The sequence below is a fragment of the Mus caroli genome, chromosome 10, assembly GCF_900094665.2.
Source record: "Mus caroli chromosome 10, CAROLI_EIJ_v1.1, whole genome shotgun sequence".
Classification (NCBI taxonomy): domain Eukaryota; kingdom Metazoa; phylum Chordata; class Mammalia; order Rodentia; family Muridae; genus Mus; species Mus caroli.
In genome coordinates, this window is record NC_034579.1 from 75,063,450 (window position 1) to 75,083,594 (window position 20,145).

The 20,145-nt window shown below is 54.0% G+C and overlaps 1 protein-coding gene across 1 annotated transcript; it reads left to right on the forward strand.

Annotated features, from left to right (window-relative positions):
* Positions 1 to 6,695: 6,695 nt before the first annotated feature.
* Positions 6,696 to 19,337, forward strand: Thop1 (thimet oligopeptidase 1). Its single transcript, XM_021175061.2, has 13 exons — positions 6,696 to 7,033; positions 9,931 to 10,143; positions 12,305 to 12,453; positions 13,784 to 13,891; positions 14,767 to 14,869; positions 15,308 to 15,468; positions 16,559 to 16,694; positions 16,973 to 17,339; positions 17,522 to 17,723; positions 18,138 to 18,324; positions 18,419 to 18,547; positions 18,724 to 18,860; positions 18,981 to 19,337. Exons 1-13 carry the CDS (start codon positions 7,018 to 7,020, stop codon positions 19,134 to 19,136), a joined length of 2,064 nt encoding a protein of 687 aa, XP_021030720.1. The 5' UTR covers positions 6,696 to 7,017; the 3' UTR covers positions 19,137 to 19,337.
* Positions 19,338 to 20,145: the final 808 nt, after the last annotated feature.

The window sequence follows — 20,145 nt, forward strand, 5'->3', positions numbered from 1 at the left end:
ATCAGATTTTTTGTTAGGGATGGTTGTGAGCCACCATGTGGTTGCTGGGATTTGAACTCGGGACCTTCGGAAGAGCAGTCGGCGCTCTTAACCACTGAGCCATCTCGCCAGCCCGTGATTTCTGATCTTTATCCCATCAGATTAGTTTTAACTATCAAATTGACACAACCGAGAATCGCTTAGCAAGAGTCTCCATGAAGTGCCTAGATGAAGTTGGTCTGCTTGTGGGGGTGGCCTTGATTAAACATAAGTGACACCAGGCATGGTGGCGCATGCCTTTAGTCCCAGCACTTGAGAGGCAGAGGCAAAAGGACTTCTGAGTTCAAGGCCAGCCTGGTCTACAAAGTGAGTTCCAGGACAGCCAGGGCTATACAGAGAAACCCTGTCTCAGGAAAACAAACAAACAAACAAACATAGTGACATGAGACGGCCCCACCCATTGTGGGTGGCACCATCCCCTAGGAAAAGAGATGCTGAAGGAAAACAGTCTGGGAAAGACACTGTGTTTGTCTCTCTGCTTTTTTTTTTTTTTAAGATTTATTTCTTTATTATATGTAAGCACACTGTAGCTGTCTTCAGGTCTTCAGACACTCCAGAAGAGGGCATCTGATCTCATTATGGATGGTTGTGAGCCACCATGTGGTTGCTGGGATTTGAACTCAGGACCTTCAGAAGAGCAGTCAGTGCTCTTAACTGCTGAGCCATCTCTCCAGCCCTGTCTCTCTACTTTTGACTGTGTACCCGTGTGGCCTGCTGCGGGTCTGGCCTTGACTCCCCCTCCCCCTGCTCCATGATGGCCTATCTCAAATCACCTCGGCAAACTCTGCTTCAGGAACTGGCCACTAGTGTTCCTGTGCTTTATATAAACTTTACTCTTGTGTTACTCAAATGCTGATCTCTGCTCTCTTATCTTGTTTCAATCTTGGGACAGGGCATTGTAATGCTTATACCAAGAATATCCTGTCTCAAGTTTGTGTAAACAGTTCTTCCCATCTATTCTCTGCCTTGTCAATAAATGCTGATCACCCAATGGCTGGGCAGAAGAGAAAATAGGGTGGGACATCGGCCAGCCAGAGGAAGGAGAGGAGAGAAGGAGATTCAGATCAGTGAGGAGGATGGGAGATTTAGAGCGGTGAGGAAGGGGTCAGGAGCGAGTTCACGGAGGCACACCTGAAGCCCTAAGAGGCAGAGCAATAGTAACATGCCAGTGACATGGGCTGTAGTAACATGCCAGTGCCGTGGGCTGGCCTGGGAGGCAGCCGAGTTAGCAGAGACGACTAAGGCAGATGATTGAACTGCTCAGATACTGAAGTGGAGTTTTAAATAAATAGTTTTTTCTATGTGATTATTGGGGAATAGTATAAAGTAAAGAAATACAGCCACTGGGTTAATTCATCACTAACATTTATATAAAGAATAATTTGGGCTGGAGTGATGGCTCAGTAATTAAGAGCACTAACTGCTCTTCCTGAGATCCTGAGTTCAAATCCCAGCAACCACACGGTGGCTCACAATCATCTGTAATGGGATCTGATGCCCTCTTCTGGTGTGCCTGAAGACAGTGACAGTGTAAGCACATACATAAGATAAATAAATAACCTCTTTTAAAGAGGATTAATTCATTTATAGGCCACTCACAAAATTCTTTCCTCATCCAAGTCATGAACACTCTGTAGTCTATAGCCAAGTCCTGAAAGATAAGGTGTCTCCTCAGGCTGCACATGATAACAGTGTGGCTGTGCCTCTGTTCCCTCACTGCCGGCAAATGGAAAAATCTGAAAGAAATAAAAACAGACACAGGGGACAGTGCACATGAATACTGAACTAAAATTAAAATTCTCGATCTCACTCTTGCCTTCTTGCTGTCTGTCCTCTCGCTCCTTCCCAACTTTCCCCCATTCCCTCCCGCCCCCCTCCTGCCCCCGCCACTCGCTCATGGCCTGCTTCTACTTCTCTCCACCACCACCACCCCAGCCGTGTGTGTGTGTGTGTGTGTGTGTGTGTGTGTGTGTGTTTCTACTACCCTCTTAACTCTCCTCCCATCTATACTTTAAAAAAAATCTCAAGCAATGAAAAACAGGAGTCCCACATAGTGGCTCATAGGAGCACTGGGGAGACTGAGGCAGAAGGACCATTGGGCAGGAGCTACAGAATGAGGAATGAGGTCACATCTCAAATGCCACTCACCACACACACACACAAAGGAAACTAATAGTGACATCTTAGTATTTTATTGCTATGAAGAGACACCATGACCATGGCAACTCTTGTGAAGGAAATCAATGAATTGGGACTGGATTACAGGTTCAGAAGTATAATCCATTATCGTGGGAGCACATACGCATGGCAGCCTGCAGGCAGACATAGTGCTGGAGCTGAGAGTTCTACATGTGGATCAGCAGGCAGTAGGAAAACAGAGTGGCGTCGGGCCTGGCTTGAGCATCTGAGACCTCCAAAGCCCATCCCTAGTGACACATTTCTTCCAACAAGGCTGATTTGTTTGTAATGCGGTGGCATGGTGAGGTGGGAGGGGTCCTGCAGGGCCGTGGGTGTGGGGGAAAGAGGGGCGTGGGAGAGAACCCACGACCCCCCAGAGTTCCAGTGCTCTGGGCTGGTGGATGCGGGAGGACTGCGCACGCTTTCCATGCGGCCCCGGGTGGGCGTCTGTCTGTGTTAAGCCCCCGCATGGCCAGTGGTGGACAAGGGGCAGTCCTAGGCACCAGGTTCTCAGCCTCCAGCATCCCATCTAGCAGAGGAGCTAAGAACAGAATAGGGGCCCCAGGGTGGCACTCGGTCCCGGGGATGAAGGCAGGAGAGGGCAGGGGGAGAGGGGGTGCTGGATGGTTCCCACTCAGGCCAGAGTCCTTGGTCAGGTCTGTGGCTGGAGCACAGGATGGCCTTCTGGTGGGAAGTTAGACTCGGCTCCTTAGGAGAAAGCCCATCCTATTGTTCAAGTACAGCAGGCCTTGATGGTCAGAGACAGTCTATGGTTTTAGAGCTTTATTTTAGAAAGGCAGGGAGAAAGGAGAGAAGGTAGAGAGAGAGGCCTGCCATGGCCACGTGGAGAGAGGGGGGAAGGGAGAGAGAGAGAAGGAGGGCTAGAGAGTAAGAAAGGTGAGAGCTTAAGAGAGCGAGGAGGGGCCAAGCAGCCCCTCTTATAGTGTGCGGGGCTATCTTACTGTTGCCAGGTAACTATAAGGAGGAGCATACCTGCTATAGTCAGGTAACTGTAGGGGTGGAGTCTAGCTAGAATGCCAGAAGCTTGGGACATTGTCTGTGTGACTGAGTCACAGAATTATGGACAGGCACCTGATTCTGGGAACGTGGTTCACCTTTCTGCCTCATTCAATCAAAATAGGTTGCCTATCACAGTCCCACAGGGTGCCTCAGTGGGCCCATGCAGAGGCACCCCGCCCCCCCTCCCAGGATCTAGTATAAAATGAAGTTATTTTGGAATGTGGGAAGGGGGGTAGTGGAAAAGGAAGCAGAGGCAGAGAAAGAAAGGGGACAGAGAAGGAGAGAGAGAGAGAGAGAGAGAGAGAGAGAGAGAGAGAGAGAGAGAGAGCAGCTGGGAACAAGTGGAGAGAGAGAGGGGTTAGGGGAGAGTGAGTGACAGATCAGAGAGAGGGTGGTGGGTCCTATGTCAACCAGGCTTGTACCTGGCTGTTGCTAAGTAACTGTAGAGCAGAGCCTAGAGGAAATACTAACAAAGACCACACCTCCTAATGCTGCCACTTCTTGTAGGGAAACCTAGTATCACTCAAGACAATACAAGACCAAGTTCCCAGCACAAAGGAGATTTATTTGCCTTGGAGGAACAAAGGGCAGGGATAAGGGACAAAGACAGGAGATAGAGGACCAGGGAGAAGGGGATGGGAACAAGGGAGAGAAGGCAGGGATGGTTTGTTCCTGGAGAGGGATAAAGGACAGTCTCTGGATGGAGAGGAGACAGAGGTAGCCTTGGGAAAGTGGAGATTTACAAAGTTCAAGGGGTAACCCTGTGTTAGGATGAAGTGTTTAGTTTTAATTGCACGTTAATGAGGTGAGCAGAAGGGGCCTTTCCATTTATTGACTTCAATACTTACTTTGATAGCTGGACCTTGGTAGTCAGCCCCAGGAAGAGAGACTGTCAAATAAGGGGCATGGATCTTAGGGGCTCGCTGAAGGAATATAATTGAATGTTTTGTTTTGGTTATTTGAGTTTGTTTGTTTGTTTAGCAAGGCAGAGGGAATGGGGGAGAAGGGCAGAGCTATGTTTACCGTGCTTGGGCCAGCCAGAATCCCTTCACCCATGAGCCTAAGGGCCGTTTTTATTCAACCCCCGCCCCCCAAGTAATGAGAACTCCCTAGTCAGATACAAAACCTGACCATCAGTGTTGAATTCTCTAGTCATGTTGGCTAGGGGCTCAGTAGGTAGAGCACCCTCTGGGCATGCATAAAGCCCATTCCCAGGACTGCAGAAACCAGGAGTGGTGGTAAATGTCTGCCATCCAGCACTCTGGAGATGGAGGCAGGAGGGTCAGGGGTTCAAGGCCATCCTCTTAGCAAATTCCAGGTAAACCTGGGCACTCGAGATCCCTGTCTGAAACCAACAACATAGCAGGAGCTGAAGAAATGACTCAATAGTTAAGAGCACTGGCTAGTCTTCCAGGGGACCAGGGTTCAATTCCCAGCACCCACATGGCACTTTAAAGCCATTTGTTAATTCTGTAGTAGCTTTTTTTTTTTTTTTTTTTTTTTTTTTTTTTTTTTGAGACAGGGTTTCTGTCCTGGAACTCACTTTGGTGGGAACTCACTTTGTAGAGCAGGATGGCCTCGAACTCAGAAATCCGCCTGCCTCTGCCTCCCAAGTTCTGGGATTAAAGGCGTGTGCCACCACTGCCTGGCGTGGGGAATTATCTTGATTATGTCAGTCAATTGAGCCAGGAAGACCCTCAGTCTTGACTCTGGAGAGGCCATTTCCTGGGCAGATCCTAGACTGAGTAATTTCGAGCAGATTTCTAGACCTTGGACCAAGAGTGACCTACTGCTTCTCCCCACAGGAACTGTACTTTGAGATGCGTGTTAAAATAAATGCTGTCTCTCCACTATCCTATGTTTTAAAAGTTGATGATGTGCTTGTGTGCATACACTTAAATGTATGTGTGTGCACCATATGTACACAGCACCTGCTGTGGCCAGAAGAGGACATGGGGTCCCCTGGAGGTGTGAGCGGCCCTGTGTGTGGGGGGGATCTGAAGTCCAGTCCTCTGGACTTGTGCTATTACTGTCGATGTTTCTGCTCAGATGGAAGGACACCCGGAGACACGGAGCTCAGGAACCACGCAGCTCTGAGAGGGAGCCCTCTCAGTAGAGGTGTTGCGGTTCCCAGGGGAGGATATCCCGGGCTGAGCTGAGGAGCTCAGGAGCCTTGTTCCCCACACCCCGCTTCCCCCACCCTCTCTTCACCTCGCTTCTTTTCTTCTTGGCTCTTCCGATGAGAAAGTCACACCAAGCGGAAAATCTCATGTAAGAGATTTATTGGTGGGTCCAGCGTGTGGATAGACGAATGCTTCCCTCTTCTCCTGGGAGAACAGTAGGAAATTAGGCAAAGGGCAGGGCTTACATAGAATTTCTTAGGAGGCAGGGCTTTTCAGGGCAGAGATTTCCAGATTAACGATTGGTGGAATTTCAAGTCCTGAGCTTGAGGAGCTCAGGGATTGGTGGGTTTTCCTGTTCAGGGATTGGTGGCTTTTTCCCCCTCACCCTACCCTGCTTCAGGCCCATGGTTAGTGTGGAAGTCCTTCCAGGCCACAGCCAACTTTTGCTAAGGCGCCATCTCTGTGAGGCTGCTCGAGGAGGCTGGAGATGAGGTCCTATCACTGGGGGACAGTTCCTGTAGGACAGCTCCTGCAGAGGTGTTCTTGAGGGGCAACCTCTGCTGTGTTGGGAAAGGTGATACACTACTGTAGACAGCTCCCGTGACAGCTGCAGGCTGAGGAGATGTCATGGTGCCACCATTTTAACAGGAGCGGCCAACAGCTCCTAGGAGGTATCTTAACGTGGCCACAGGCTGGGGCAGGAAGGAGGGGCCAGCCCTGGCTTTGAAGGCTTTTGCAGTACACCGATTATCAACTACACTTGACCACAGAGCCATCTCTCATGTTTTTCCAGACAAGGTATATAGTCCAGGCTACTCCTGCAGGTTGCAGGTTGGGCCAGTTTTGTTTAACTTGAAATGAAATTGCAGGTGTATGTCAGCACACTCAGCTTACAAAAACAAAACAGACAAGCAAAAACCCGTGGCGGTTCTCACTTGCATTCCCAGAAACCAGGAAGCTGGGGCAGGAGGATTGCTACGAATTTGAGGCCTGTCAGCACTGTACAGCAAATTCAGACCAGCCTGGGCTACATAAAACTTTGTGTCAAAAAAAGGAAGGAAAGAAGGAAGAGAAGGTTGGAGGGAGGGAGAGAGAGAGAGGGAAGCCAGGCATGCTGGAGCACTCTGGTCATCTCAGAACTCAGAAGGTGGAGGCATGAGGAACTGGCTGAAGAACAGAAAGAAATTAATTGAACCAACAGACCAAGCACAAACGCACACAGCCTACATAGAGTGAAATCCTCGCAGAAAAGGCAAGGCAGAGAGGGTGTTAGGTTTCCATGGTAACAGCATCCTGGCGCTCCGAGGGTTCGTAAGGCTCCGCCTCACTCAGCTATGACAGCCAATTGCGGGCTCCACTGTGTTCGTCGCATGCGCAAAATCGCACCACCGACAAGGCAAGCACCGGAGATGTGGGCGGAACCGCGATGCACTGGCGCCAGACTGGTTGGTCCTGCGCATGCACACTCGCGTTGACCAGCTGCCTTCGCGCGCACGCGCCTTCCTAGCGTGCTCGGAGCTCGCGGGCGGCGGGCGCCTCAGTCTGAGAGCGACAGCGGAGGAACTGGCTCAGGTGAGGCGAGCTCCGAGGAGATCCGGACCGCACAGGCGTGAGGACCAGAGGAGGGCCGTCGCCGCCCCGCGCGCAGCCGACCGCCATGAAGCCCCCCGCAGGTACCGGCCGCCCCTCGCCCAGGCCCTCCCTTTCTCCCCTCCCTCGAACTGATGGAACCTTTGGGATTCCCGACCCTGACCCCTTCGTCTGCAAAATGAATGAACTAACTTTCCCATGACTTCAACCTCTTGATAAACTGAATTTAAAAAGAATACTTTTCTCATGCTCCCTGCTATTCTAACTAGGGTGAGATGGACTGCCAACGGGGCGATGAGCAAAACCCACACATGGTGTAAAAGGCTCTAGTTCCTGGAAGGCTGCCTGGAGACGGTGGCCTGGGAACCTCGGTGCCAGGACAGTGTGCTATCTAGCATCTAGAGAGGACCTAGTAATACTTCCAACTAGGTTCTTTTGTATTTTTAGGATTTGTTATTTTTAACTATTGTGTGTACGTCTGTGTGTGAGTACCTGCACATGTGTGTTAAGTATTCACGATGGCTAGAAAAATGTGGCTGATCCTCTGCCCCTGGAGTCAGTTACAGGTGGTTGAGAGCTGCCTTTCAGGGGTGCTGGGAACCAAACGCGGGTGCTCTGGAAACGCAGCAAGCACGCTTGATCACAGAGCTCCCTCTCCAGCCTCTTAAGTCAGCAAAACGGGTTTAGGCTCTGGTCACCCGACTTTGGCAGGGCTGGTTGGGAGACCCATCTTTCTCTTGCCAGGCCTGCTGTGTATGTGTGTGGGGCATTCCATATGGTGGAGCCACCGGGCAGGGATTCCCGTCAGTTGTAGACATGATTGCGACCCAAGAAGATGGAGACTCGTTGAGATTTTTTTTTTTTTTAACATTATTTAGTGTGCTTGTGGAGGTCAGAGGACAGCTTGTTGGAATCAGTTCTCTCCTTCCACCTAGTCAGTTGTGGGGATTGAACCTAGATCGTCTGCGTTGGCAGCAATCACCTCCAGCTGCTTAGTCATCTTGGGTCCCCTGGACTTGCTTAATCCAGAGAAGGAAACAGAGCCAGTGCCAGCCTATCTTCCCAAGTGTGGGAGACCGAGACTAGGAGGATCCCATCTCCAAAAATTGCAAGGGTGGCCTGGACAATCTGGCAAGATCCTATCTTAACCCATGAACAGAGGACTAGGGAAACAGCCCAAAGGGCCCTGTGTGTGACCTTCCTGTATCTGAGAGCGGCTTTGGGGGGTGTGGCGTCTGGAGCTCACACCCATACATTTTCTCCTGCCTGCAGATAATCCCCCCAGTCATGATCAGGATCATGGGAACAGGAATAATTGGAATTACTTGCACCTCAGGAATTACTTGAGGTGCCCTGAAATGGAGGCAGTAATCCAGATGTTTGCAGAAAGATGCTGAAATCCTAGTTCTCCAGATCTTTGCACTCTCTGTGTTCTCATGGCTGACTCTGCCCCTACTTGTAAAGCCCTTCGTTTCTGCATGGGCACGTGTCTGTGTGTGGGGAGGGGGATATCTTCCTCAGTGGCTGCCCATTCTCCTTATTTTTGCTTTTCTCTGTGTAGCCCTGGCTGTCCTGGAGCTCACTCTGCAGACCAGGCTGGCCTTGAACTCACAGAGATTCTCCTGCCTCTGCCTCTCAGTACTGGGATTAAAGGTGTGCACCACCATCATCACCCATGGCTTTTCATTTGAGACAGTATCCCATGTACCCCAGGCTGGCCTCATACTTAATATGTGGCTGTGGGTGACCCTGAACTCTTTCTCCTCCTCCCCGCTCAGTTTCCTAAGTGCTAGGATGGTGCTGCCCACCACGCCTGATTTGTATGCTGTGGGGATGGAATGAGAGAGAGCACCATGCACACTAGGCACGTGTGCTGCCCACTGAGCCACAGCTCCAGTCCGAATTTTTTTTTTTCCTTTGGCTTGAACGTGCTTGCCCTGTGTTCTCCATTTAGATCACAAATGTGAAATCCTCTTGCTCTGCCCTCCTGAGCACTGAAAACAAGCTCCCATTACCCCTATTCAGTCCATGTCCTGGTGGCAGCCCCTTTTCCTTTCCTTGCCAGCCCATCTTCAGGGCCTGCGTTGCTGTCTGCTAAAGGCTTGAGAGCACTGTGAAAGTCTGCTCTCTGTGGGAATGAGCTGTCTCACCCTCATTCTACATGACTGTCAATTATACATTGACATGCATGGGACGAGGATCGAGATGGCCCTGCCTGGCTGCCTTGCATGCCAGTGTCAAACAAGTGTTGCTGGGGCTGTGGGATCAGTGCCAGCAGCTGCTAGTGCCACTGCACCTGTCCGTGAGCTGCTTCCATCCTGGTTATCCCAGAATGTCGCTTGCCGGTCCGGCTTCCACACCTGCCTTTGTCAGTGAGGCCGGATATGGGCAGAAATGGCTTTAATTATAGCTTGGCAGCACTAGAGATTTAGATGGCCACACCTAGATACATGACATACTGCTGAATGGCTTGGAAGTAGGAAGGCAGATTGATGGAGCCCTTGGGCTGGCCTCTCCCAGTGAGTGGTTCTGGATTCTCCTTTTTATGAGAAGTTAAGACACCTTGTAAGGGTGAAGCTGGCTGGAACCTGTGCTTACACTTCTAGAAGGGCCTTTGCCAAAGCATCAGGGTCCCTTAGCAGTAACAGACCATCAAAGATTTTCTGGAGAGAGGCTAGGAGCCTGGTCAGGGTGAAGCCCCACCCAAAATCCCCCAGTAAGGGGGTGAGGACATAGTCACAGGATAAACTCTGAGATCATGGTCCACGTCTAAGGAAACACGTGTGCGCGCGCACGCACACACACACACACACATACGATGAAGGGCTGGGACATGGCTCTGTGCTGGCCCTGCATACACACAGACCCTGCTCATTACATCGCTACTTCAGCAGGTTCTGGGAGGAGGCTGGTGGACAGGCTCTCCTGGGCCACTTGCTCTGGACCTGCTGAGACCCACTGTCACCTGTTATTCCCACAGCCTGTGCTGGGGACGTGGTAGACGCAGCGTCCCCAGCCTCCACCGTGAATCATCTTCGCTGGGATCTGAGCGCACAGCAGATCAGGGCTCTAACCACGCAGCTCATCGAGCAGACCAAGTGTGTGTACGACCGAGTGGGTGCTCAGGACTTCGAGGATGTGTCGTATGAGAGCACACTGAAGGCGTTGGCTGACGTGGAGGTCACCTACACAGGTGAGCGCAGGCAGTGACAGCCATCCACTCAACATGGCTCCTCCCTGCACCAGAGGAGCCGGCTCAGGTGACCTAACCCTCGGTGGCATCTGTGGCTTCTGTTTACCAGGTGTCAGCTCCTACACGAGCTGCCAAACAGGCCTTGTCTAAGTTTATTTTCCTTCCTTTAAGGGTTTGCTAATTTTTAGGCCAGGCTTTGTGGCACGTATCTTAATTCCAGCACTGTGAGTCAGAGAAAGGTGGATCTCTGTTGCCTGCATCCATGTGTGTGCAGTTCTCACGGTGGCCAGAAGGGAGCGATGGGCCCCCTAGAGCTGGAGTTAGAGGTGCTAGTGAGCAGAGAGAGCCCTAGTCCTCTTGGGTGCAGCCAGTGGTCTCTGCTGACCCGCCTCCCTGGTTCCTTTGTTTTCTCTTCTGAGACAGGTCTTAAGGTGTTGTCAGGCTGGCCTCAAGTGTGCAGTTTTCCATGCTCAGACTCCTGCGTGGTGCATTGTTTCACGTCAGTGCAGAGAGCAGAGACCACATGGTTGTTGGGCCTGGTGACAGACACCTTTACCCATTGTGGCAGCTCACCAGCCTTTGTTTTGTTTTGAGACACCCTCTCTGTGCCTGTGAGACAGTTCTGAGTCCTGGTCATCCTCCTGCCTCAGTGTCCCAAAGGTCTGCTTTCTTCCTGTCACCGAGACAGCATTCCTGACACCGGGAGATCTGGTATCTATGGTAGCTTTTCCTGTCTCAGCCTCAGGGCCACCTTGGGCTGCTCACATCTCCCTTTTCATATCCTGTGTCACCCCTGTGTGATCGTGTTTCTCTAACACAATCCTGGGTGTTGCCAGCACTTCAGCTTCACCCTCAGACCCAGCACACACAGCAGAGCCAGGCGCCAGGCTGCCCAGTCTGAGGGCTGCTATGTCCCAGGTGGACCAGGAGAGGCATGAGCAGGCTACTGAGACCTCTTCCCAGCTGTGGGCCACATGGTCCTGCCATCAGCCTCCTGAGCCTCCTCGGGCTGCAGGGGAGCCCCTACATACCCCTGAGGTACAGCTGACTTCCTCTCCATCTGCTCAAGCTTCAGCCAGGAGGGTTAAAGTCTCCAGTCCCCAGCCTCAGTTTCCCCTCATGCAACAAGTAGTGTTCTCTTCCTCTGGTCTCAGGTGGGAGCCCTTTGGTCTAGCCTTGCCTCCTTTGATATCCCTGCAGGCATCTCCTGCAGCTCTTCCTCCCCTCCCTGTGGGGCCTGGAAAGATCAGAAAGAAAACCAAGATGAACCTCAGTATGCTGTGACTCCAGCACTCTGCAAGCTGAGGCAGGAGGATTGCCATAGGTTCAGGCCTCACCTAGGGTATAGAAAGACCTTGTTCTAAAACAGAAAAAGGAGGAGGAGGAGGAGGAGGAGGAGGAGGAGTAAGAGGAAGAGGAAGAAGAAGAAGAAGAAGAAGAAGAAGAAGAAGAAGAAAGCAAAGAAGAAGAAGAAGAAGAAAGCAGTGTGGGCTGCCCCCTTCAGCTCCTCAGTCAGCCCACATGTACTGTGTGGAGGCCCGTGTCCTTTGTGCTCCTGCCTTGGGCTGTCGTGCACTCTGTGCTGAAAGGACCAGGTCCTTGCCTGCACTGGCTATGCTGGTTTTACCCATACAGAATGAGCCTCCGTCCTTTAGCCTTCACACTTCCCTTCCCACACACCCACACGTCTACTTCTTGCCTCTGGGTTATTTCATGCAGTTCCATGCACTGTACCCTTTGCACCTGGGCGCTGAGTCAGAGCTCTGCTTCTATTCATGGCTGTATAGTACTCCAGATTGTGGGTGGGAACTAATTCCCCACTTCTGACTGTTGTGAATCCTGCTGTGGCTCATGCGCAAGATTTGATGGTGACCTGTGCTTTTGGCTCCATGCCTGGGGAGGGGACTGGATCGCAGGGCAAGTGTAGTAATCTTCAAACTTGTGTGGCCCCAAATTCAGCATACTCCTCCTGCCTCAGCTTCCCTGCCTGCCCAAGTGTGACAGGTCAGCTGTTGTCCCAGTGTATGCTTTGCAGTCCTAAGCCTCCACTGTGTCGTCACCAAATGCTCCTCTCTGGGCTGAAAGCTGGCGGTGCGCAGCGGTGTCTTGGCATCAGCCAGGGGTCTGCGCCTCTCACCTTGTCCCTGTGTCTCACCCTCAGTGCAGAGGAACATTCTCGACTTCCCCCAGCACGTGTCCCCGTGCAAGGACATCCGCACAGCCAGCACAGAGGCTGACAAGAAGCTCTCGGAGTTTGATGTAGAGATGAGCATGAGACAGGACGTGTACCAGAGGGTCGTGTGGCTGCAGGTGGGTGTGTGTGGGTGTGTGTGGCGGAGGGAGGGCTGGAGGGTTGTGGGGTGGACAGTGGGATCTTCCTGCTGCCAGCCTCGATGCCACTGTCCACACAGGCTGTGCATGTGGGGATGTAGCCCGAAGCCCTGGGAGCAAGAAGAGAGCAGGTGCTTTGTGCACTGTGCAGTCACAGCAGCACGCTGGGGCCTCAGGGAGGTCAAGGGCTTTGTTGTAGTGGAAATACCTTGTCACACCGACATAAGATTGATGCAGAGCCGAGTGTCATTGTAACACTTGGCAGGCTGAGGCAACCGGATCAAGAGTTGGAGGCCAACCAGGGCCACTTGGGAGAAAACAGGATGTCATGGTGTCTGCCTCTCAGCCCAGCACTGAGTTGGAAGCTAGCCTGGGCTATTTGAGAACCTGTTGCAATAAATAAAGCAGGCTGGTGTCCTCAGTAGCAAAGCTCTGCCCAGGGCCTCCCCACAGAGCCAGGGCCTGGCTCAGCTAGGCTGCCTGCTTACATCCCACCATGACAAAAAGAAAACCTGCTGGCTCAGGTTTCCAAGTATCACTGGCCCTCCAGTCACAGGTCGGTGTCTCTGTGCCCTGGGGGCCCCCCGTGTCCACATCTGAGGGGCCCTGTGTCCACATTTGAGGGGCTTGCCATCAGCACTGAGCATCCTCTGTGTCACTGGGCAGAGGTGTTGCTGGAGCCTGCACTGCCTAGGAACAGGATGGGCCCTCTTGGTCTGGGAGCTGGCATTTCTGGGTGGTTCCATGCCTGGCTGTGTTGAACATTGGCTTCTTTACTGGGGAGGGGCCCCTGGAAGTGTTTCTCTCCTTCTGTGGTTTGTGGCCCTAGGGACTGAACTCTGGCCTGTGGGCTTGGCTTCAATCTCTTTTACTCTTGAAGCCTGCCTATCTCTTGATCAGATTGTGGGGTTTTGTTTGTTTTAAGATGTTTGTCTTTGGGGCCTGGAGAGATGGCTCAGTGGTTAGAGCACTGGCTGCTCTTCCAAAGAACCCGAGTAAATTCCCAGCACCCACCCACCCGGCAGCTCATAATCGCCTGTAACTCCAGTTCCAGGAGATCCAACACCCTCACACAGACATACATGCAGGCAAACACCAATGCACATAAGGTCAAAGTGAGTTAATGTTTTTAAAGGTGTTTCTTCATTCCCTGTATGTTTCTCTGTCAATGCATGGGTGTGTTCACCTGTCCTGTAACTGGGTGGTTTTGAGCCACCGTGTATGCACTGCCCCTCCTGTGAGAGTCACGGAAGGGGACAGGCTTCCTCCCCACTGGGCTTTGAAAGGAGCTTTTGGTGCCTCCTTCCAGGAGAAAACCCCGCAAGATTCCCTGAAGCCTGAAGCAGCTCGCTACTTGGAGCGGCTCATCAAGCTAGGCCGGAGAAACGGGCTCCACTTACCTCAGGACACACAAGAGGTGAGTGCGCCCTGTCCCAAATGGCGCTACAGTCATAGTCTGCTGACAACATCTGTGTCCCCTCCCTGGGGCCTGAGCCTAGGGAAGCAGGTCGGCGGAGCCGTGGAACCAGAGCATCCCAGCTGCTCTCGATTCCTACCCAAGTGCTTGGCTGAGTCAGCTCTGCTGGGCTGCGAATGTGGGTCCCCATACCTGCCTTCCCTGGGCCGGCTTGAAGGCCCTGGTACAACATGCACAGAGATGGCTGGGGACAGGTGGCCTGTGTGCCGCATAAACACAAGAAGTGCAGCGACTGTGGGTGCTCTGCTGGGCGTATTGCCTCAGAAGGCATATGCCTGTGTGGATCTCACACCCCAGAGGCCAGATCAGAGCCCACGACCTTTACTTAGTACAGAGGCTAAGGGAAGCTAGATCCTCCCTGTGATTCTCAGCCTGCCTAAGCCCCTACCCACAGAGACCTCAGGGGCCCCTAGAGGCCACCTGTGGTCCCCAGCAGCTGTTTCAATGTTGTCTTCTGGGCAGTTGGTTCTGCAGTTCCTGAAGCTGTACTGTCCATGTGCTGACAGCAAGGGCCTGCCTGTCACCCCTGCAGCCCTGCCTGTGGCCCATGGCCAGTTCTCCTGCTCTTCCTCAGCACAGCAGAGGGTCACCCCCAATCTAGCTCCCTGTCTGTTTGAAATCGCATCAGTGGGCTGTTTGTAGTCAAACCTTAGACCTGTCCTTAGCAGACCAGAGAGCCCCATCCCCGTCAGCAGAGCGCAGAGCTCAGGCTGAGGGTCCTCCCCAAGTGGGAGGCCTGGGAGAGAGGGCACAAGTCCGGAGGCGCCTGGGGTGCAGCGGAGCCTGGCGCCCTCCACACTGCTGTGTCTCTGCAGAAGATCAAGACCATCAAGAAGAGGCTGAGCCTGCTGTGCATCGACTTCAACAAGAACCTCAACGAGGACACCACCTTCCTGCCGTTCACGAGAGAGGAGCTGGGTGAGTGTACACGGGAGGATGTTCACACAGCTCCCAAGGACACTGCAGACAGAGCTGGGCTCTGCTGACCCAGATCCCTGAGCTGGGGCAGCCATGTTGTCCTTGCCATTTTCTGTGAGCAAGTGTCTGCCACACCGTGGGTTTTCCAGGAGTAGGGGTGGTGAGTCTTAGCCCGGAGTCAGGACCTTGGAGCATCAGTACGGCTGTGTGCTGTTTGGGCCTTCGCCCTTCACTCTCTGGTCTGAGGCCCCAGCATCTCTTGGCGTGGGAGTGCACTGCCATGCCCCATCCCCTGCTCAGCACTCATCCTCACTGGCTGACTGGGGACATCCTGCCAAGGTCACCTACAACCCTGGGAGGTCCCCTTCAGGTTCCAAGCTCAGAGCTGCTGGCCTGACTTCAAGGCTCTGGGCTGAGCAGCATCTGCTGCATCCACAGGCGGGCTCCCTGAGGACTTTCTGAACTCTCTGGAGAAGACAGAGGACGGCAAGCTGAAGGTCACCCTCAAGTACCCGCACTATTTCCCACTGTTGAAGAAGTGCCATGTGCCCGAGACACGACGCCTGTTGGAGGAGGCCTTCAACTGTCGCTGCAAGGAGGTGGGGCTGCAGACACTGCTCGCTGTCCCCAACGCGTGCTGTCCTCCCCTGCGACATCCTGCTGCAGTTGTAGACTGTCCTGCTGCAGCTGCCCGCTGTGGCCCTGTGCTCAGGCTGTCACAGGGACCCCTGTTGGCCTTGGCACAGGCAGTGCCCACTTAGTTCTTGAGCAGGAGAGGCACTATGGCTCATTCCCTGGTGGTACCATGCTCTGGCTTTGTGTCAGCCAAGGGATTGCAGGTAAGTGACCCGAGCTGCAGCAGGGCAGAGCAGGGAATGCGGTCCTGGTTTTTTGTTTTGTTTTGTTTTTTTGTTTTTTTATAAATTTATTTTATTTATTTATTATATGTAAGTACACTGTAGCTGTCTTCAGACACACCAGAAGAGGGAGTCAGATTTCGTTACGGATGGTTGTGAGCCACCATGTGGTTGCTGGGATTTGAACTCTGGACCTTCAGAAGAGCAGTCGGGTGCTCTTACCCACTGAGCCATCTCACCAGCCCCGCAGTCCTGTTTTTACTTCCTTTGGCTTTAGAGTACCTGGAGCCTGGGTCCCCCACTTTCCTGACCCTGCCCCGAACAGAATAGACTGGGACTTAACAGGCTGACTGAGCTGTGGTCTCGGATCCAGGGCCATGGGCTCTACCTCCCAGAGGTACGGGAGGAATAACTACTGTCAGTTAACTGGTCAAGACTCCTCACCCTATAGTCTCCCCTGGCCTCCCAAGCTCCCCATTTGTGGCTGGCGCTACCTCTGTGAGGTCTCCTGCCCACCTGGGTGCATGAGTTCCTGTGTGGTGCTGGGGACGCTGTCCTGGCCAGTCCTCATCTGTCTTCTGGCCACCTCTTCCCCAGCCCAGGCTTCCATTGCTTGCTCTTACGGTGCTCAAATGGAGCCTGGGTTTGTCTCCACTTGTCTGCTGTGTCATCTCGATGGCACACTTGTCTCCACTTGTCTGCTGTGCCACTCTGTGTGTGATCAAGTTGCTGCAGCCTACAACCATCCCCAGGACAGCCAACGCTCACCTCTGCACCTGCAGCTCTGGTTAGGGTAGTGCAAGCTAGAGCCGCCATGCCTGTGTCTCTGCAGGAGAACTGTGCCATTCTGAAGGAGCTAGTGTCCCTGCGAGCACAGAAGTCCAGCCTGTTGGGGTTCCACACGCACGCGGACTACGTCCTGGAGATGAACATGGCCAAGACCAGTGAAACAGTAGCCACCTTCCTAGGTAGCCACTCTACTCTGGCCATGGGCTCCCATCTTTGCCCCACCCACTCAGCCGGGAAGGCCATTGTCATGACCGTGTCTGGGGTAGAGCCTGCAGCCCAAGTCCAGCTGCTTCCTTCCACACGCTCTTGCCCTGACAGTGAGGGGTCTCCCCTGGCTCTCTCTCTTGGGGTTCTGGATGGTGATGTAACTAGGTCTCATGTTGCATGTGGGTGGGTATTGTCCTCTTTGCTGGGCAGCAGGCAGGAGTGGCAGAGGGTGATGGTGGTGCCTCTGCAGATGAGCTGGCACAGAAGCTGAAGCCCCTGGGTGAGCAGGAGCGCGCGGTCATCCTGGAGCTGAAGGAGGCAGAGTGCGCCAAGCGGGGACTGCCGTTCGACGGGCGCATCCACGCATGGGACATGCGCTACTACATGAACCAGGTGGAGGAGACGCGCTATCGCGTAGACCAGAACCTGCTGAAGGAGTACTTCCCCATGCAGGTGGTCACGCGTGGGCTGCTGGCCATCTACCAAGAACTGCTGGGGCTGACCTTCACGCTGGAGGAAGGTGCCGCCGCCTGGCACGAGGACGTGCGGCTCTACTCTGTGCGGGACGCCGCCTCTGGAGAGGAAATCGGCAAGTTCTACCTCGACCTGTACCCCAGGTGAGAATGGGGACCTGCCAGGACACACAGGCATGGGGCAGAGGAGTGGGAAGTCTGGGGCAGCCTGGGGCTCCTGCTGTGGGGCGGGCCTGCAGCCCCAGGATCCACTGCCAGGCACTGAACACTGGCTCTGGATGCTCCAGTACCTCTTGTCTCTGCCCTGACCTCATCTTGATCCCCAGGGAAGGGAAGTATGGCCATGCAGCCTGCTTTGGCCTGCAGCCTGGCTGCCTACGGCAGGATGGCAGCCGGCAGCTGGCTGTCGCGGCCATGGTGGCCAATTTCACGAAGCCCACGCCTGACACGCCGTCCCTGCTGCAGCATGATGAAGTGGAGACCTACTTCCATGAATTCGGGCACGTCATGCACCAGCTGTGCTCGCAGGTGAGCTGGGCCCACAAGGTCACTCCTGCCCAGCCCTGGGCCTTCTGCCCTGCAGAAATTGTTTTTATTATATTTGCTAACTTGGTGTGAGGGCATGTGTATGTGCCTTACGTGTGCAAACCCCACCAGCATCAGGCTTGTCAGCATTGACCCACTGACCTTACCTGCCTCTTCCCTCCTGTGCTGTGTCTGACAGTGACCTGCCATCTGTCTGTTACACTGCCATCTCACCCACACTTGCATGCCAGGATGACTTTGGGGACAGTTTGTCCAGGAGGGAGGCCGGAGCAGAGCCTTATTGAGTGTGAGACTGGAGACAAGGAGCCAGGGAGGTGGCACAGCCTCTGGCCTCAGCAGCTGCTGGCATCCACTGTACAGAAGCCAGGGAGCTGACATCTGCCGTGCCTGGTCTAGGCGGAGTTTGCCATGTTCAGTGGGACCCACGTCGAGCGGGACTTTGTGGAGGCGCCATCCCAGATGCTGGAGAACTGGGTGTGGGAGAAGGAGCCCCTGATGCGCATGTCTCAGCACTACCGCACGGGCAGCGAGGCCCCTCAGGACCTCCTGGAGAAGCTCATCAAGTCTCGCCAGGCCAATGCAGGTGAGGCCGTGCCGCTGCAGCCACTCTGCTCAGCCAGGTGAGAACCTTTGCAGTGCTTTCCCAGCCTGAGGCTGATCTCTGACCTGCCCCCAAGGTCTCTTCAACCTGCGGCAGATTGTGCTTGCCAAGGTGGATCAGGTCCTGCACACACAGACAGACGCAGACCCGGCTGAGGAATATGCCCGGCTCTGCCAAGAGATCCTCGGGGTGCCAGCCACACCAGGTAACATTCACCCTGCAGGGCCACCACCATCCCAGCTTCCAGAGAGCTGAGAATTCCTCACCCTGGGGGGCCGGGGGGCTGCAGAAGATTCAGGCCTTACCCATGGAGGCCGTGCACCTTCAAAGTATCCAGGACCTGTCTCCATGGGCCCCTCACTGTGCCTTGTGTCTGCCCAGGTACCAACATGCCAGCCACTTTCGGCCACCTGGCTGGTGGCTATGACGCTCAGTACTATGGCTACTTATGGAGCGAAGTGTATTCGATGGACATGTTCCACACACGCTTCAAGCAAGAGGGTGTGCTTAGCCCCAAGGTAAGCTATGATGCAGGGGCCCTGGCCTCAGCCAGCTGCGGGGAGAATGGCGTGGGCTGCGTGAGGCTTTTGACCCCAGGTCAGTGAAACTCCAGCTGCCCACTGTCTCCCTTTTCCCAGGTTGGCATGGACTACAGGACCAGCATCCTGAGGCCAGGGGGCTCTGAGGACGCCAGCGCCATGCTGAAGCAGTTCCTGGGCCGCGACCCCAAGCAGGACGCCTTCCTCCTGAGCAAGGGTCTGCAGGTGGAGGGCAGCGAGGCGCCTGCGTGCTGACCGGTCCCCAGCTCGCCGCCCTGTGCCTTAGCCCAGCCTGCTGGGCAGCTCAGCAACCCTTGGGCGTATAGATGAGCTTGGGGAAGTTTCCATCCTTGTCCCACCCTGGCTCCAGGTCCCCTGGCCTCAGGCTGCCCAGTGGTCTCCTTGCACTAGCCCCTCTCCAACCTGATGTTGGACATTAAACTCCACACAGGGGCACCCTGCCTGGTCCTCCCTCTGTACTGTTCTGCCCCAGGCTTGGCCAGCTACTTCCTCACTGGCATCATGGTGTGACATGTGACAGTCTAGCTGTTGGAGGGTGCTAAGGACTGGTGCCAGGGTCACCTGCGCAATGTGTCATTCAGGGTCACTGTGTCTGTTCTCAGCTACCAGCTCCTTTCTGGACCTCTCTAGGGAATGGGTGGGAGCAAGACTTGGTGAGGGGCTGCCATCTGCTGGCTCTGTAGAGTATTGCAACCTCTAGCTTCTATTATTTCTTCTACATAACAAAAAAAGATAGGGCCTTCCTTGTGTAGCAGGGCTGGCCTCCTCTGATTTGCCCAAATATCAGACAGTGAGCACGCGCACACAACTGAAGAACTAGTAGCCACAGCGGAAGGAAGCCGGTGGGGTCAGTCTTGATCTGAGTAACACTAGGTCCCAATCATCTAATCCATATGCCTCAATGTCCACAGACCAACAGCCATGCCTTCAGACACAGTGGACCCGCCCATGCGGTATGGGAGGAGGTCTCGATACTCAGCGGGATGGGCGGCCCCAGGCTATTGTAGGCTGTGTGGCTCATGTCTCCAGGAACTTTGGGACTGGCAGACACCTCATTTGCTGCCTGCAGGGGCCTTCAGGCTTGAGTTTGAGTCCCCAGCACCACGGGGACAGTTGTCAGGGTTGTGACCCCTCTAATGTCAGCACTGGAGCGAGGCGAGGGCAGGCAGGCTCAGAAGATGGCCCAGGGGCTACAGCACCAGCTGCTTCCACAGAGGCCCCAGATTCTCAGTACCCACGTGGA

Bases quoted from the DNA above. Each gene is read 5' to 3' on its own strand.
- Thop1 (XM_021175061.2), top strand. The intron at 17,724-18,137 runs GTGAGCTGGGCC...TGCCTGGTCTAG, and splicing joins TGCACCAGCTGTGCTCGCAG to GCGGAGTTTGCCATGTTCAG. The intron at 18,861-18,980 runs GTAAGCTATGAT...CCCTTTTCCCAG, and splicing joins AGGGTGTGCTTAGCCCCAAG to GTTGGCATGGACTACAGGAC.